Genomic DNA, 17,907 nt, shown 5'->3' with positions numbered 1-17,907 from the left:
ATAAACTTGAAACAACTACAGCTACCTATGATATATTTAAGATATTTAATTACTCAAATATAAAGTTCCAGGTGAATAAAAACAATCTATACATTACAAAAAAAGTACCGAAAATAGTACCTAGCTTGGTATATAGGTACTCACCGATTCTGTGGAACACCCCATATGTTTTGGTGGCCTTCCACCCCCGATAAGTGGTATTTCACATAACGGTAACACTAACCCAAGCGCCGGTTTCGTTTCACGTTGCCACATTAGTTCGTTGTTTCGTTGTCCACTGGATTTCATCCGAATAACCGAGAACTTGGACTTGTAGCTGGGGAAAATGCCTGGGAAGTACGACAAGTTGCAGCAGCAGTTCCTCTGCTGCTATCCGGTGAAGAAGATGGCCTGGTCGGTGGGTACTCCAGTCTGCCCCACCTGTTGCATCCTTTTTAGTTTCGGGTTGTTCCCTTGCAGACGGTCAAGTTGCCACTAAACTGGGAGGATCAGCAGGAGCTGATAGCAGCCACCTGTGGCCACCCAATGAACAAACGATATCCGGTGCGTCGCAGCTACCTAGAGGCCTTCCTCAAGCAGCTGATGCACTTGCTCCGGGATCAGGAGGATGTCCACGACGACATATACAGCAGCTTGTGTGGCCCAATGGGGGATAACCCCGGTTCAACTGGGACATCATCCTCCTACGGCTACAAACACTATCTCCTCGAACCGGGCGTCCACATAACACTCCGAGAATCCAAGAGCTTCGTGAGCGAAGGTACTACTGGATTGTGCACCTGGGAGGCGGCCCTGGCCCTGGCCGATTACCTCCTGCAGCACCGTGACCTGGTCGTCGGCAAGAACATTGTGGAGCTGGGAGCTGGCGCTGGGCTAGTGGGAATCCTTCTCAAACTGCCCGCTCTGGAGCTGAAGACCGGTCAGGTCCTCCTCACCGATGGCAGTGAACCGTGTGTCCAGCTGATGCGCGAGAATATCGCCCTGAACTTCGTGGATAAGCCATCGGAGGAGAGGCCGCAGGCGGAGCAGCTGAACTGGGATGCGGTCAACGAGTTCCCCTGGCACTCGCATGCGGAAACGGATCTTCTTCTTGCCGCCGATGTGATCTACGATGACTCCCAGTTCGATGCCCTGCTGCGTGCGCTGGATTACCTGTACACGAGGCGAGGAAGCAGACTGGAAACCCTGCTGGCCAGCACCGTTCGGAATATGGACACACTGCACAAGTTTATGACCCAACTGGGTGAGTTGTCATGTCTCCTTGAGAAGATTCTCATCCGTCTATGTATGTCTATTTGAGCTGGTTTCCCGTTACAGGTCTTAATGGCTACAAGGTGACTCCCTGTGCGAATGTCTCGGCCTGTGCCAGCCACTTTTGTCGAGATCACACCGCCGCCGTTCAGATTATCTCCATACGACGCTAGTTTTAGTCCTAAAATAAACCGACACCACGAAAACAAACACCCACTATCTGGATCTCAGTTAAGAACTTAATGGTCCCGCTGTTTGGATTGTAATTAACAGGATTCATCGAGAGTTATGATGGTTCCTAAATGTTATTCGTTAAAAAGTAATATCTAAAATACTGTTTCCGTACTTTCAGGAAAGATATCACCAGCTTATCAATGAAGGTAAATTAGAGTTGACTTAGTATGGTGGTATTTTATAGCAAAATCAATGATTACTGATCCAAAGTGTTTTATATAACAGAGTATTTCATATACATATTCCATATTCCATGTACAATTTTTACTACTTTAATGATGGTTATTATAGTGTTTGTAAATTCAGTGGAAAGATACCCATTTATAACTAGTGGTGTATTATAGTTTTTAGACTTTGGAAGAATTTGATGGCAAAATTAATGATCACTGAAACAAAGCCTTTACTACAATATTAAAATAAGTAAATTCGGGGCAGCAAATCTATATGTTTGGGTATTTCAAGTTTTGCAATATTAAATAAAAACCCACTTCTTTATAATCAACGATCTAGAGCCTTTGTGAAAGCATCGCAATCTTTAAATTCAGACTGAGAAGTCTATTTATTTCCGATTAATAAAATACTGAGTATTTATGATATAGATAGGAATGTGTATTTTAAGATCGGTAACTACACATCTCTCACTGGTTGATGGTGGGAATGGTGCCGTCGTTCAGCCAGCGGACGTTGAGCTGCTCGATCTGGTGCTTCATAAAGATAATGCCGTAGACCTCGTACTGGATCTCCAGCAGCTGGGCGCGATGCGTCCGAGGGACCTTCATGCCGACTACAAGGGCCAGCAGCGCGGTGATGATCAGGAAGACGAATCCCTGGGCCATCAGGGTGCTCGAGTCGGTGGCATAGAAGTAGGAGTTCTTCGCATCCGCTACGAAGTAGAAGTAAACGATGCTGGTGCAGACCAACTTCAGGATGTAGGAGACGCAGATTATGCATTCGGTGAACCGCAGGTGGGTGACCTCCATCAAGGCGATCTGCTGGCTGGAGTAGGACATTCCAAAGAGCACGAGGAGCAGCCAGAGTGACCACCTGGACTCCGTGACGCTGCAGAGGATCATGGCCAGCAGGGTAAAGAAGAGGAGGGCCACCTGGGTGCCCACAAAGGTGACCTTCACCGAGAAGAACCACTGGCAGACGAGGGCCAGCAGGCTGCCTCCGAAGATCACCCAGAACATGGCGTCAATGCCGGAAAACTCGGACGTCAGCCGGATGGCCGGATTGAGGGCGAACCAGTAGACATAGTACACGAACAGGGCGAACTGGACAGCCTCCGTGAAGAGCAGGAGCAGCATCATGTTCCACTGCTGGTTCTTGGTCACGTAGAAGAACTGTAACCGCTTGATCACCTCCGAACGCTTCTCGAAGATGCTGCCATTGGAGTTGGCGATCCGCAGGTCGTTGTCCATGCTGTTCACCAGATCGACGGTGCCCAAAAAGTGGAGCACCTTCTGGCCCACCACGATGGCCAGTACGGCGGCCGCCACACTCAGATAAGTTCCGGCGAAGTTCAAGTAGATTCCCTCGATCAGTTGCTCCGTGGTCGCCACCGTGCTCTGTCCCGCAAACTGTTTTACATTCCGGCTGTAGGCGGATACAATCAAGCTCACGGCGGAGGCCACGCCCAGAAGGTAGCAGCTGCAGCTTCCCGAGAGAAACAGGGCCCGACTGCCCTTGGAGCTGATCGTGTGCAGGAAGCTATAGCCAGCCACGAAGGTCATGCTGTGCGCCACATAGGAGATGTAGGCTCCGACGTGGTCTGAAAAAGACATCCGGAGATTAAAAGCACTTCGATAGATACCGGACATTCATCACTCGTATTATTGGAGCTATAAAGGTGTCTAAAAGTATGCATAAATACCAGATGTACTCACCAAATCCATCGGCAAAGTAGAAGCAGCTGGCTATGAGATTAAAGACTCCGGCGGCCAGGAGCAACCACGGTTGCCAGTAGATGATGCACTTCTTCACGAACTTGACCGTCAGCATGGCCAGGGCAGTGACCAACGCCCAGCAGGCGCCCAAAATCAGGGGTCCATAGTATACGAGTCCGGCATTCAGATTTCGTTCGGCGACAAAGGCACAGATTGTGTATCCAAAGATCATGCCACAGGGCAGGAAGCTCAGGCAGACTGGAAACAAATGAGATATAGCCTTCGGATTTTCATATATATCTCCCTTGATAGGGTGACTCACCCACATAGCTGGGCGCATATTTAAAGAACTTCAGCACCACTTTGGCCCACACGTTCGTCATGTTTCAGGAGAGGATTAGTTAACTAACCGGAGGAGGAGCTTAGAGCATTTTCGCGTGCAGCCGGAGTGGAGATTCCCGCGATGAGCCGCCCCAGACGCAAGTGGGCCAGTTGAAGTCCAGCGGAGAAGTCGACTGCGACAAAGGCGGCCAAGATAAGGCGATAAGATAACCCGTCCAGGTGTACGCGTATGTGTGACCACGGTTACACAGAGGGAAAACGTAAGTATCCAGGATTAAATATCTCGTAATTTTTACTACAAATTAGATAATACATATAATAGTTGAACCCATTAAAAATGTAAAAAAATATCTAGGGGTACCATTTCACTTTTGAATTTAAAATATATTGCTGCATACTTTTAGAGACCTAATCTGACATACATTTGCTAATCTATAAATCGTAGTTATATTGTTAAATATTGTTTTTTAAGTATCCAGTAAGCAAACCCATTAACCTGATTAGTTTTCCAGTGCACCCGCTTCTGAGTGACTAATGCCGCAGCGAAGTAAGCCACTTGGACAGATAAGCAGATGTCCGCCACCTGACAAGTCTTTAGGGAGTTGGCTTAAGTAAGGGCCCCTAGTATTTACCACAACTCGAAGGAAATGTACTTATTTCCAACTATGTATACATATCGTATGTTTGTGCATATTTAAGGCCATTGGTCTCTTCATTTCCTAGGGCTTAAAACTAATCTGAAGTGGCTAATGATAATAGGAGTTCAGGCAATGGAACGTCCGGCGATAAAGCTTGGGAAATTGATTTCAATTGAATATTATATGCCAGTAGGTATGTTATCAGCCATAGGTGGGCGTTTGGTGGTGGGGATAAGGGGAGTGGTGGTGTGATTAAAGTGGGTGGGGGTAAGTTCTTAGTCAGTTTGTTTACCTTTGAGCAGACAATTGACTGCAGCCGAGAGCAAAAATGGGAGAGAGTGGCTAAAAGTAATGAGAAAATAAAAGGCTGTGAAGAGAGTGCATGGATGATTTAACTTTAAGATGTCTTTTACAGCCAGCTCTCTCAATTATTTAGTTTAATATGAAAACTAGAAAATGTTGATGAAAATTTGATACTATTTTCACTTTAAGATCTTGTATAATAGTAATGTGGATATAAAAAAGTTACATATTTTAAAATACTAAAAAATCATCATCAAATTATCAATGCAATTCAATTATTTTGTATATAAAACTAGCCGCGAATTCTTCAGATCTTTGATACCAAAGATAAATTAATTTCCTTCTCTCTAATCATTCTAAGCCTTACTAAAATTTAATACCTATAATTTTGTGTCAGCCTCAATGACTGCGAATTGTTTAGATCTTTGTAAAGTAAAGATAAATTTACTAACTTATTCTCCTTTCTAGGCAGTTTTGAAAACTTTTTCAAAAAACTTAAGAAAATATATTAGGACCTCTCTTAGAACAAAAGCTTAATGAAATTTGCGACGTCACAGAAGGAAGTGTTGCCAACTTGCGAGCGGGAATAAGGCGCTCAATTGCATAAGGGTCCTGAGAGAGGAAGCTGGCTAATGCGCCTGTGCGCTTCCCAGGCGTAACCGTAATATAGCCCCCGTAGCCCCCAGAAAAACACCCGAACCGGCGGACCAAGTCGCGCTTATCCGCTGGCAGGGCACCCCAATGTCTTGGCCCGGCCTTATCCCTGGCTTTCACTTCCGCAACTCGGCTGCGACGACAGGCCGAACTCGTAGCGCCCGGCCCATTATCACTACCACCACTTCCGAGAAGCCCCCTCCCCCACTCGCGTTGGCGGTAGCCGCCAGCCGTTGCTGCGATTGCAAATCAGAATCCGAATCAGGATGCTGCAGTCAGTGCTCCGGGGTAACTGACTGGCAATGGAATTCGACGGAGCGGCGACCGGAGCCACAGGATATATAGATATAGTTATAGATATAGGACTCAAATACGCCTAGCCCGACATGATTGTGATGAGCATCTGGTGCAGCAGCCTCAGCCTGAGCAGCCGCAGCCTGGCCATCGCCCTGGTGGTCTGTGTGACTCTGGTCTACTTCTCCTACAGCTTCAACGCCTGCCTGCTGGCCAGCATCAGTCGCAGTTTGCAGCAGGTGAATATGTATCCTGGGTGGTTTTTTATGGCCGTTCAACCGAGGGTAAATAATTGCAATTACCCAAAATCTGTCTGTTTTGGTGCATATGCATACACATAAATTATTGATACAAATTTATAGAAAAGCTCCAGCGGTTTGAAATCACTTTAAAATGTGCCTCAAAGTACGCAGTGATAAATGTAATTTAAGATTTTATGTTTCCTACTCTCAGGCATATTTATAATTGGCGTAAAAAACCCAGTAATATACCGCAAAAGGGTATGCCGAAGTCGTGCTCTTCGTATTTATTTACTTGGCAATTTCCTTCTATGTGTGGCATTGACCTCTGACCTCTCCCGCGCAGAGCAACTTACGCAACCTACTGGCCCTCACCTCCTCGCCCCGCAACGAGAGCAGTGACGCGGGAAACAACAACAGCAGCAGCAGCAACAGCTCCTCCACCACCAGTGCTCCTTCGGCTCAGACGGTGACCAGCAGCCTGGATGGGGCGCCCAAGTATCAGCTGCTCCGGCAGCAGGGCCTCCGACCATCGCGACACTTGCCCGACACGCTCATCATTGGCGTGAAGAAGAGCGGGACGCGGGCGCTGCTTGAGTTCATTCGCCTGCATCCGGACGTGCGGGCCGCCGGCTCCGAGGTGCACTTCTTCGACAGGCACTACCAGCGCGGAATACGCTGGTACCGCCACCACATGCCCTACACCATCGAGGGCCAGATTACCATGGAGAAGACGCCCAGCTACTTCGTCACCAAGGAGGTGCCGCAGCGCGTCTACCACATGAATCCGGCCACAAAGTGAGCATTCCTCATAGGAATGAAACCTTTCTAGATTTTAAAATCTCCATCAAAATCTCAATAGATGTGAAATCTTCTAAAAAATTAGTTCAAAAGAACGCTGTGGAAAAAAGACATGGTCTTTTGGAATTTATTACCCTGATATATTTTTATAACTAGCATACCTCTTGACATTTTGACATTCCGATTCTTGCGGAACCCTAACTTTTAACATTTTACCAGATATTATAATCATTAAAATGTTATATAAATTTGGGGGTGCCACACAAAAGATAGGGCTTATAAATCAATTTTATTTGTTATTTTAGGTGTCTAAAAGTATGTAACAATATATTTTTAATTGAGTCAGAAATACGAATATTCTTCACGCACTGCATATTTTTAAACACCTGAAGTTACCTTTAAAAGTGGTTTCAAAACCCTAGACATTTATGTGGCACCCCTATTATATTTTTTCCCTTGGGACCGCAGTATTAGCGAAAATTATATAAAACATGATTTCCTTACCCCATAGATTGCTGATTGTGGTGCGGGATCCGGTGACTCGGGCCATCTCCGACTACACGCAGGCGGCGAGCAAGAAGGCCGACATGAAGCGCTTTGAGCAGCTGGCCTTCGTCAACGGCAGCTACTCGGTGGTGGACACCAACTGGGGGCCGGTGAAGATCGGCGTCTACGCCCGCTTCCTGGAGCGCTGGCTACTCTACTTCCCGCTCTCGCAGCTGCTCTTCATCAGCGGCGAGCGGCTGATCATGGACCCCGCCTACGAGATCGGTCGCGTCCAGGACTTTCTCGGTCTGAAGCGTGTCGTCACCGAGAAGCACTTCTACTTCAATGCCACCAAGGGCTTCCCCTGCCTCTTCAAGTCGGAGGCCCGCTCCACTCCGCACTGTCTGGGCAAGACCAAGGGTCGCAACCATCCGCACATTGACCCGGGGGCCATCGAGCGGCTGCGGGAGTTCTACCGGCCCTTTAACAACAAGTTCTACCAGCTGACGGGCATCAATTTCGCCTGGCCATAGGATCCCCAGGCTGGGTGAGTAGCTAGGAGGCTTAGATATTTATAAAGTTATTAGCAAAGTGGATACGATCAAAGCTATACCTTTAAAAGGCTTAATCTATCACTATCCTAAATAACCCTATCCTATTTACTTATTTTTCAGCATACGTGAAATTAAGTCGAGTTAAATCAAGAAATTATGAGATATTGTTGTTGCTGGCCAGGCAACGGACTGATATTGTTGTTTGCATTTTTGATACATATAATTGTACTTATATATAGTATATACACATGTAAAATTAGTGCTCAATTAATTGTAGCTTTATCAGGAGACAGATTCAACGAATTCACTCAAACAATACGGTTCCTCACTCCAATTCAAATGAAAATCAACTCACTTTTCCCCACTATATACCTAAAAATCAAAACAGTGGGTGGCGAGTCCCTTTCGTCCCAGGACGAAAGTGGACTTCCTGCCCACCGTGCACACTCAATGCTATCTACTACCACATATACCTAAGATAATTATGTGCATTTATATACAAATAGTGAACAAATAGAGCTTACTACGAAATTCCTACAGTCTCCTATATATATATATATACACTATAATATAAATAGTTCCAAAAATTTCAATTGCATGACTCAACCAATACAATTGCTTAGCTAATTTTAATTAAAGCACAACCTAAATAAATCGACTTTAACTAAATCTAGTCAAGCTGAAATGAGTCATGGTTTCACCTTATAAAAATGGTGGGGTCTCATCTGTAGAATCTTATTTTTTTCCCAAGTTAGGACAAGATTGTTTTCTTCTCCTCCCTTTTTCATTCAGCAAATCGATCTTGAGGTTCAATTTTTTTCAGTTTATTGATTTCATTTTGGTTTTTATTGGTTGTGAACAAATCACGGTTTTCGCATTTCTTGCTTTGTTTTCAACTTTAATGATTTCTTGGTTTAAGGATTTTGTGGTCCTATTGTTTTCGCCTGCCACTAGGTTTCTTTCAGTTTTTAAGTACAATTGTTTAAATAAATTGCGGTGGTTTGTGGTTGTTTCTTGTTGCTCTAAGGTATCCATTCAATTTGCTTTTCGTAGATATAATATTAGAAAATTATACTATATTTTTTGGGATTTTTGTGGTTTGTTGGTTTCCTGCCTAGGGTTATGAATTTCTTTAAAAATAACTATGCATAGGTGATGATCGTAAAAGTAATTATGATAATATAACATTAGTCGTAACGAACTAGGCGAAAATAACTTAGGTCCTACAGTAGGGTTTGCCTAAAACTAGGTAGCTACATGATCTTTGATTTGATATATTACAAACATCCGATTGGTTTCGGATTCGGTTTAGGAAGGCGGGCGGGCGGTAAATGAGATGCGAGTGTAGCCAGTGCGATATTGCATCGACCATCGACCACTACTTCTGTTGATCCTCGCCGAGTGCGCCTAGGATTTGGCGCCAGCTTCCTCTCCTCGCGATCGCCACCTCATCGAGAACCGCTTCCGATTTGGAGCTCTGCAAACGCTTTTCGCAAAAGAGACTACCCACCGGCTTGGCCATGGATGCCGCCAGGCTCTTGGTCACCGTGGAGTAGAGTAGAGCATCCGAGGACATTTTGCTGCCGTCGCTGGGCGACACCAACTGCGCTCCTCCGCCCGCCTGACGCCAGGGGACGGGCCAAGACAGTGTGGACGGGCTTTTGGCTGCTGCCGGTGGCGGTGGCGGCGGTGTTGCCTGGCTGCGATCCTTGATAGGAAACTTGTTCTTGGTGCAGCTCAAGTCGAGCTCCAGCGTGTAAAAGCGACCGCGGGTGAACTCTCGGTTCTCGTTCCGCAGGCTTGTGCTAGCTTCATCCGACGCACTTGCCCCTCCGGCGGAGGTCGATGTGCCCACACCCGCTCCAGCGGCACCCGGTAGTTGCTGGCTAATTGTGCAGATGCTGCTGCGATTGCTGTTCCCGGTGGGCAGAGCTGTGTGTGCGGTGGTCACCGAGCTGGCCTGGGTGCCCGCTCCACTGCCGTCGCACACATCCTCGCCGGGATCATCTTCGCCGTCCGTACTGGACAGCGAACTCTCCGTGTCGTCGATGTGCAGCTGATTTCGTGCCTTTGTTTTCAGTTGGGCATTGGCATTGGCATTGCCACTGGTCGGTGGAGCGGCAGGCGATACCTTGTTAATCCTAGGCGAGCAGTCCATTAGCAGATTCTCCCAACTCGTCTCGTACACGCTGGCCAATTGGGCCGGCGGCTTGGGCTTGAGAATAGTCTGCTTGAACGGCATGGGCTGCATTGGCTGAGGGGGCGTGGCCTCCGCCTTCTCCTCAGCGGGAAACTTTCGTGCTCCAATTATTAGCTGCGGCTCCACGTAGAAAGAGTCGAAATTGAGGTCCAGGAAGAGCTCCTGCAGGAAGCGGCGGGCAATCATCCGATAGCTGCTCCTGCCCAGCGTTTTGCAGGACTCCGAGTAAAGGCAAATATCCTTGAGTGAATAAAAAGGATGATAAGGTGATATGTTAGATACTTATGTTGGATTTCAAACTAGGTCTAACCTGAAAGGCATGCGGGTGCTTTTGCTTAAGCTCCAGCAAAGCCATTTTCGACTGCTTGGCACTGACGGGATTGGCCAGGCGCTGCACGTTGTACAGGATGGAGGCCGTTAGCCTGTCCGGCAGGCTATCCTCGCTCAGCATGCTCTCCGGCGAATGGAAGCTGATGTCGCCGCCAAGGGCCGCCGAAGCCCCTGGGGCGGAGGAGGCGCTTTTCTTGGCCATCACTGGTCCGGCCTGGATGCCGGCCGCCACCAGAGCGGCCGCTGCACTGCTGTACAGCTCGCAGGGGGCCAGCGATGTGCCCCCACCGTTGCTCTGACTGCCACTATTGTCGTGGCGCTGCTGTCTCGGCGAGCGGGCACAGTGGAGGCACTGGCTCCTCGCATGCTTGGCGCCCTGCTGCCACTGTCGTGGCTGTCGACGACTTGTGGACGAGACGTCCGACAGCGATGATATTACCGAGGACTCGTCGCCGCCCTCGTTGGTCAGCGAATCGTTAAGGAACTGCTGCCGGCCCATACTGCTCAGCAGATTGATGCCGACTAAATCCTGGTCCTGGATGTCCCGCGAGACATACGTTCGGCTGAGGTTCCGCGTGGGGAACAGGTCCAGAACGTTCTTGGGCAGGCAGATGCCCGCGTAGCACGGCCCCTGCAGATCGTTTTGGGGCAGGAACTTGGGAGCATTTGGCGTGGGCAGCAGCACGTTTAATTCGATCGGGGTAAAGCCTCTGCAAAGGGATCACAAATTAATATACATATTTATCCAATAACTTACGCAACTTACCTATACATTTCATTCAGTTTGGGCTGGCGGTCCAGGCTACGCACCTTGAGCCTCCGGTGGGGATGGGTCCAGTCCGGCTTGCGCATCGTCACCTCGGGAGTGTCTATAAGCTCCGCAAAGTCGTAGAACTCCGCCGACGACACGGAGAAGACGGGTCGGCTGTGGGCGCGCAGGGAGCGCAGCTGGGCATAGCCCTTCATTGCCATCGGGCTGAGGGAGGGCAGCAGACTGGTGGCAAGCTGGTGGCGTCGCATCAGTTCGTCGCTCTCCAGCAGATTGGACATGCTTGGGATGGGACTCAACGGGAATTGCTGAAATTCGTTGGCCGCAGCTGCGGCGGCCGCGGCTGCAGTGCGTCCGGTCACCGATTCGCAGCTGCTCACGCCGGAAGTGTTGGAATCCGTGCATGAGTTGTACCGTATTCGGTGCTGATAGGGCGTGGGATAGAGACCCGTTCCCGGCACCGTGGTGGTGGCTCCACCGCCAAGCAAGCTGATCACATCCGTGGTCTTCGATTCGGAGAGCGAGCGCTGGTGTTTGCCCTGACGCAGATTGCTGCCCTCCGGCAGGGTCTTCGATTTGGCGGCCACTCCCCCGACAACGCTGGGCAACAGTCTGGGATGCACATCGTCCGTTGTGGTGCGCACGCTGTCCGTGGTCGTGGTCGTTGTATTCGGGTCCTGCACTGTGGGATGAAGACCCCCGGTGGTCCCGGATACACTCACTCCTCCGGCACCGCTCGCATCAGTCTGGTCGGCGATCAGGTTCCAATAGCAGGAGCCTGTGTCGTAGAATCTTTCCATATAGTCCTCCATCATGGTCACATTGTCCGCTGGCGCGTCCTCATAGTAATGTCGCACTGGCGTGTACTGGTTGGACATCCAATCCTCCGGCTGATGCACTGGCCACATGGTGTTCTTGTCATGTCGCACGCTCAGCCAATCTATATATATGGATTTTATAAGTCAGCACTCGTGTTTTCACCTAAACCTTACGCTAGTTTAGTACTTACTCAATTTAAAAAGAATATTGGCCCCTGCTTGGGTGCCGGCGATGAGTCCTAAGGCACTAAAACAGGTGGCTCTCACCGAGTATACTTCGCACTTGGTCACCAGTATAATTAACTTCTCGTAAAGTCTGGAAGTAATCAAGAATATATATTTATAATGCATACAGAAATTGAAAACTAGGAGAGATGTTAAATTAGCCCCTCACCTGGCATTCAGTTCCACAAAGTATTCAACTCCGTTGGCATGGGTCGAGGCGTGGGCCAGTGCCCAAATGGCCGCCTTCAAATCCAGACACTCGGCATCGTCCGTGCATTTTGCGCGTGTGAGCAGCTCCAGCAGCTGCGGCAGATCGCCGTGCTTCCTCAGCGCCGTCATTCCCTGGCCGGTCTGCGCCATCTGCCCGTACAGATGGGGTGCAATGTTGGGGGGAACGGTCTGTGGGCGCTGGTTGCAGTTGCGCCGCGAGTAGTACCCGTCCTCGTTGCGGATGTGCAGGGTCAGGCTGGAGTGGGTATCAGCCTCGACCAGTAGCACGTACCGCTTGTTGTAACCATTCCGCCAGTAACGGATCTCCTCCTCTATCCTGGCCATCGTGCTGTTCAGTCCGCGGGGCAGGGAATAATAGCGGGCCATTAGCAGACGTCCTGCATCACCGCGCTGCGTAAGATTGGGCCAACGGCTGACAATCTCCTCCAGGTAGTACTTGTCATGGCAGGCCTCCTCTAGCACATCCATGGCGGCCAGCACCACGCTGCGGTCCGCATCGCGCGTCTGGTTGATGATCAGCGGAATGCCCCAGACCTCAAAGTGGGGCAAACGGGCACGCAGCAGCACCGCCATGAACTGCGTGGCGTACAGGCGTCCGCTCCTCGTTTTTGCCAACGTGAGCGCCTTCTCCAGCACCTGACGTGGTTTCTTCTCGTAGCTGTAGTTTAAGCCGGACACAATCAGCTTTACATAGCAGACGTGGTCCGTCACTCGCACCAAGTTGATCAAGCTGAAAGCAGGAATATCTGGATTAGCTGAGCTCTCACTGGGTTATATATATCCCTATATAACTATACTTACTATTCAAATACGGTGGTGTTATTGAGCACCTCGATGCCCTTAACAGTTCGGCACATGCGTCCGATGTAGAGGAAATACTGCTGGCACATCGTGTTGTTCATGTGCTGCGGACTAAATAGACAGTCGTGCGCACGATTCGATGTGGTGACGGCCGCCAGTTGCTGGCTGATGTCCGAAAAGTAGTCGGTTATGTAGCGCATGCATTCCAGCTACGAAGCATTAAATAACTCATTAAATAATGCCTCTTACAAATTCTAAAGGTAAGCTCAACCCACCTCGCTGCTGCCCAGGAGAACATCGATCAAATCCAGTCCAGCACTGACATAGGTGGGCAGGCTTTGGCCGGGTACCAAATCCTGATGCGAGAAGCGATTGTTTCGCGGCTTGTAAAAGTCCACGAGGCGCTTTAGGAACTTGCCCAGAGTGTAGTCAAGCTTGCGGATTAAATTCGACTGGGAAATAAGTCAATATTATAAATGTAGTTAAATTAGAGAGTTCAGAAGGATCACCTTAAGTATTGTGGTGATCACATCCCAGTCCCAGAGATGCGCATCCGCTTGGCTAAGCACCCGGGAGTCGGTAAGCAGCCGATTAAAGGCCCGGAAGTTGTCAAAGAAGGCTTGCGGGAGGAACTTTCGCTTCAGTCGAAAACTGGACCTCGACGAGGTCGGGGCCTGTGAGTTGGATTCGTCGCTGGACGAGACCGAGTCCAGCCGGTGGCGATCGAGGGTGGCCCGAAAGGGGCCGGCGGGCGGCACTGCCGAGGCAGCCGCTTCAGCCGTATCCTGCAGCTGGAGCACAGGACCACCCGCCTGCTCCTGGACGTTGAGGTGCCGGCGAAACAGTCGCGTCTGGATGAGGGCACCGCCCTGGATAATGCTGTCGAGGAAAAGGCTGCACGACGCCGGCCGCTGGCGTAGCATCTTTTGGTAGTTTTGTAGGGCGGCCACCGCCGCATTGGCCTGCTGGTTGCCAAGTGTAGCATGGCCCACCAGGGTGGGCAGCGCAGGACTTGTGCAACAAATGTCCGGTGGCAGGTGTGTGTGCATCAGCTGCAAGATCTTGCCAATCAGCACCGTGGCCTGTACCGAGACAAACTGGTCGCTGCCCACCGCAACCTCGACGAGCGCATTGAGCAGTCCCGTCTCGAGGAAACAGTAGAGCATCAGCGACAGGTGCTGCTCCACCACGCTCGGAGCACGGGCCGCCAGCGTGGGCAGAATGGAGCGTCCCTCGGCGGACACGAAGCCATTGCTAAGCAGCCAGGAGGCCTGAAAGTCCGACGGATCCACAGCCTGCAGCGCCACCGCATAGTCGTCCGTCCAGGTGGGCTGCGGCAACGAGAGCAGCTCGTACAGCAAATCCAGTATTGCTTTCTGTTCGAATGGAGTTGTTGGTTTAGGATTGGTAATAAAAGTTAGTGAAGAGACAGTACTCACTCTAACTTCGATCTGGTTTAAATAAAGAGCGTCGACTATTGCTTTCAGGCCTGAGGGTTTACTAGGATCACAGAATTCGAGGGTGCCCGTCCAGCTGCGCAGCACGGACAAAAGTGCCAGACGACAACTCGTATAGCGAAGTTCACGTGCATCTCTGCAAGATATTGTAAAGATGTGGTGAGTTCGTAATTATATTATAATTATGACACTTTTTATAACAGCAAGCTTAGTAAAGTATTTACTTTTCTGTTAAATCAAAAAACTGTCTGGCAAATCAATCAGTGAAATTGATCCGCATACGTCTGGCTTAAAAATTTGATTCAGCACTTGCGCAATTTCGACAAAAGTAAACTCTTTTTCAATGTTTGTTTAGCTGTCAGCAATTTCTGTCGCAAATCTCGGAAATTAGACATTTATTATTGTAGACTTTTCACCAGAATTTTAAAAGTATTGTATATAGTACTAGTGTCGAAATCATTTCTGAACAAAAACCCTTATTACAGTTTGCATATTGGGATAGAATTTGGCCACATAGCTTCAGAAGTTACAACAGTAGTTGTATATATATATATATAGATATATGTCTCATTCAGGGGCTTTCAACGTGCCACTCACTTGTTTTTATCCATGATGCCGAGCCTGTAGGTAAAGTCACAGTACGGAGCCGCCAGGCAATCCAGCCGCACCCCGCAGATGTTCCTCGTCTGCGGCCACTCGAGGAGGTACAGGAGGACGCCGCACAGACTTTCGGCTATGCGGGGATTATGGCACTCCAGCACGTTGCGGGTGATGGAGGTGACGCCGCCGCAGACGATGAGCAGGGCCGGATTGAGGACGGCGAACTCAGCAAGGGTGGCCAGGCAGGCACGCAGCAGGTTGTCGTTCTCCTCGATCCCACTGTCGGCCAGCGAGACGAGGCAGCGCACCACCGCCGGACTGATGTCCTCCGGCGCGATGGCCAGCATCTTGCGCACCAGCTTGAGGGCCTGGACGCGCTCGTCGTCGTTCTTCAGCATCAGGTCGATGGAGCGACACAGCAAGTGCTGCAGCTGCAGGGCATTGAACGCCTTGATGTCCTTGGGCGTGTTGATGGCATAGCGGATCGTCCTCAGCGCCGCCGCTCGCACCTGGGTGAAGGTGTGCACCAGTGAGGCACTTAGGCTGGACGGAAGCAATACGAAGAGCATTAGCCATGGAACAGTGGGGTCAGCCAGCATCCTTACCAGTAGAGCAGCTCCTCGGTGCTGAAGCGTATGTTGGTGTGGTGGGAGCCCTTGCGGGCCAGCAAGCAGAGCGAAGCCAGCGCATTGAGCAGGAACAGGCGCTTGGTGTCCCGCGTCTCCTCCAAGCACAGCATCGAGTATATTTCAAAGGCATTTTCGGCGGCCGATTGCTTGGGATCCAGGCGAAAAAAGTCCTCTGGGTCCTGCGAAACTGCAATGGAAATAAATGATGGGGAATAATTAGTTATAAAGGCACTTTAGTCAACCCATAGATCATTTTGATCTTATAAATTGTATTACATATTAAATCTCTGAAAGTAGGAAATGTTATTATAATAATATACAATTTCAATAATACCTATCTTACTTAGAAAAATGACAAATAATTTTCCTTTTAAGTATAATTTAGGTATTATATATTCTTCAAATAAGATTCTGTCGCTAGGGACAGGTTTATATTCCTAATATCCAGAAGGATGGTGTCTTGTGTCTTAAATGATAATGATAAATAAAAACAAGGAATTATTAAACAGATCACGGCATACATTGACAAGATTACATGGTATAGAATTGTACAGAGAACACGATTTGATATAAAGATCTAAAATCAAAAATCGAATTTCGGGGTTAATTTGTAGGTCTAAGTAAGACCAGTCCAATGGAACAGATTGCATATTAATACTGAATAGGATCGTTTCAAGAACATATGTATCTTGTATTCTTCGCGGGTTTCTTCGAACATGGAATGCATACATGCATAAAGATATGGACATTTTAGTTGCATTAGAAAGCGATCAAAGTGAAATTGATCAACGAGGAAAGCTAATCATCTCTGCCACTGCCGCTGCCTCAGCCGACGTCGCCGCAGGCTGTGCACGTGAAATGACAATGGCGTCATAACAGATTCACTGTTGTTGTTGTTGTTGTTGTTGTTGTGGTTGTTACAGCTAACTGTACTTGTATGATGGATTTGGTTGAAAAGAGAAAGGAGAGAAAGAGCAGAGAAGATAGAACGAAAGAGTGAAGGACATGAAGAATGGAAGAAACCGAGCATTCACTGTGTTATTGTTGTTTTTAATGTTTTTTTTTATGTTTATGTGTGTTGTTATTGTTATTCGTTGCTGCGTCATCGTTTTTTGGGGCCGCTGGCGACTAAAGTCTATAAATAGTCGGCCAACATGTAGCAGAAGAATTTGGTCAAATGACAACAACAACAACAGCAATAGCAACTACAAAGGAAACCAAAATAAAACTAAGAAATACATAAATAAATAAGACAAAAAAGAAAAACAAGTGATTCTATATAAATAACGGGATCGGATCAGGATAATTGCTGATCAGAATGCCATGCTGTCGATACATCGGTACATCACTACCATGCATCGTTACCGCTATGTTATGCGCAGTGCTGCCAGCGTGTTTTCTTCTTCTTTTTCTTTTACTACTACCCGCCGTTGTTGTTGTGGTGGTTGCCATTGCATTTGACATCAATGTCAACAAATGCAATGCAACCAATTATTGAATAAGTGAAGAGGGGGAGGGGGAGGGGGTCAAGCGCTAACAATAACGGTTCAAAATCCACAACAGCAACAGCTGCTGCTGCTCAGGCGAAGTGCAAAATATTGAAAACTGCAGTCACTGGTTTCCAATAACGGTGACGATGATGATGCCATGTTGATGTCAATTAACGCATTCGTTGCATTACCTTTAATGCGTAATTGTAATTTGCTCCGCTTGCCAAAACGCCAACTGGAATGTAGGGAGGCCATCGCGTTGCTTCGCCTCTTTTTCACGCGCGCGAATGGGGGCGTGGCGGCGTCGCCCGCTCGCCGATTTAGCTTTGATGTCCCCGATTGTCCGCACACACGGATCGTACTTAAATATATTGCTTTTCAATTTTCAATTTCACTTGCTGCACAATTTACATTTTTTTTTATTCGCTCGCCGCTGTGTTACCGTTCGCGGGGCCACGGAAAAATACCAACTTGTATATGGCTGGCGAATATTTGCCAGAAAAATATACGCATTATGGGTATTGAACATTGAGCTTTTAAAAATATTTTTTTTTTACTTTGCTGTCTAAATTATCAAAACAAAAAATGCGACGGAAATTCTATGATAATTTTGCAATTTTATGAATGCATTTTTTATCAGCTATTTTGTAAAATCCTCAAAGTTTCGAGTATTTT

At 48.3% G+C, this 17,907-nt stretch overlaps 4 protein-coding genes across 8 annotated transcripts; 2 read left to right on the top strand and 2 right to left on the bottom strand.

Annotated features, from left to right (window-relative positions):
* Positions 1-211: 211 nt before the first annotated feature.
* LOC108015196 (protein-lysine N-methyltransferase EEF2KMT) lies at positions 212-2,085 on the top strand. The gene is made up of 3 exons (XM_017081517.4): positions 212-397; positions 460-1,243; positions 1,318-2,085. Exons 1-3 carry the CDS (start codon positions 326-328, stop codon positions 1,422-1,424), a joined length of 963 nt encoding a protein of 320 aa, XP_016937006.2. The 5' UTR covers positions 212-325; the 3' UTR covers positions 1,425-2,085.
* Positions 2,020-3,836, bottom strand: LOC108015194 (uncharacterized). Its single transcript, XM_017081514.4, has 3 exons — positions 3,694-3,836; positions 3,372-3,629; positions 2,020-3,256 (listed from the first exon to the last, which is right to left on the bottom strand). The coding sequence occupies exons 1-3, from the start codon at positions 3,752-3,754 to the stop codon at positions 2,124-2,126; spliced, it is 1,452 nt and encodes a 483-aa protein (XP_016937003.3). The 5' UTR covers positions 3,755-3,836; the 3' UTR covers positions 2,020-2,123.
* On the top strand, positions 3,831-8,351 carry Hs3st-B (Heparan sulfate 3-O sulfotransferase-B). Of its 5 annotated transcripts, none has more exons than XM_070997413.1 (6): positions 3,831-3,973; positions 4,226-4,324; positions 4,437-5,841; positions 6,188-6,639; positions 7,154-7,675; positions 7,803-8,351. In XM_070997413.1, exons 3-5 carry the CDS (start codon positions 5,695-5,697, stop codon positions 7,659-7,661), a joined length of 1,107 nt encoding a protein of 368 aa, XP_070853514.1. In that variant the 5' UTR covers positions 3,831-3,973; positions 4,226-4,324; positions 4,437-5,694; the 3' UTR covers positions 7,662-7,675; positions 7,803-8,351. The 5 variants fall into 5 exon arrangements, with proteins under 5 accessions (XP_070853514.1, XP_070853512.1, XP_070853515.1 ...); XM_070997414.1 differs by having other exon boundaries at positions 3,839-3,973; positions 4,218-4,324; positions 5,123-5,841; XM_070997412.1 differs by having other exon boundaries at positions 3,839-3,973; positions 4,218-4,324.
* A 133-nt stretch (positions 8,352-8,484) lies between these two features.
* On the bottom strand, positions 8,485-17,692 carry rictor (rapamycin-insensitive companion of Tor). The gene is made up of 12 exons (XM_017081512.4): positions 17,424-17,692; positions 15,719-15,929; positions 15,111-15,656; positions 14,496-14,649; positions 13,566-14,432; positions 13,332-13,508; positions 13,057-13,265; positions 12,194-12,985; positions 11,991-12,115; positions 10,979-11,921; positions 10,193-10,922; positions 8,485-10,122 (listed from the first exon to the last, which is right to left on the bottom strand). Exons 1-12 carry the CDS (start codon positions 17,485-17,487, stop codon positions 9,061-9,063), a joined length of 5,880 nt encoding a protein of 1,959 aa, XP_016937001.4. The 5' UTR covers positions 17,488-17,692; the 3' UTR covers positions 8,485-9,060.
* Between the last annotated feature and the right edge of the window lie 215 nt (positions 17,693-17,907).

Source organism: Drosophila suzukii, chromosome X, assembly GCF_043229965.1.
Source record: "Drosophila suzukii chromosome X, CBGP_Dsuzu_IsoJpt1.0, whole genome shotgun sequence".
Taxonomy (NCBI): domain Eukaryota; kingdom Metazoa; phylum Arthropoda; class Insecta; order Diptera; family Drosophilidae; genus Drosophila; species Drosophila suzukii.
The sequence above is the reverse complement of the archived record's forward strand: the minus strand, read 5'-3'. Positions and strand labels throughout refer to the sequence as shown.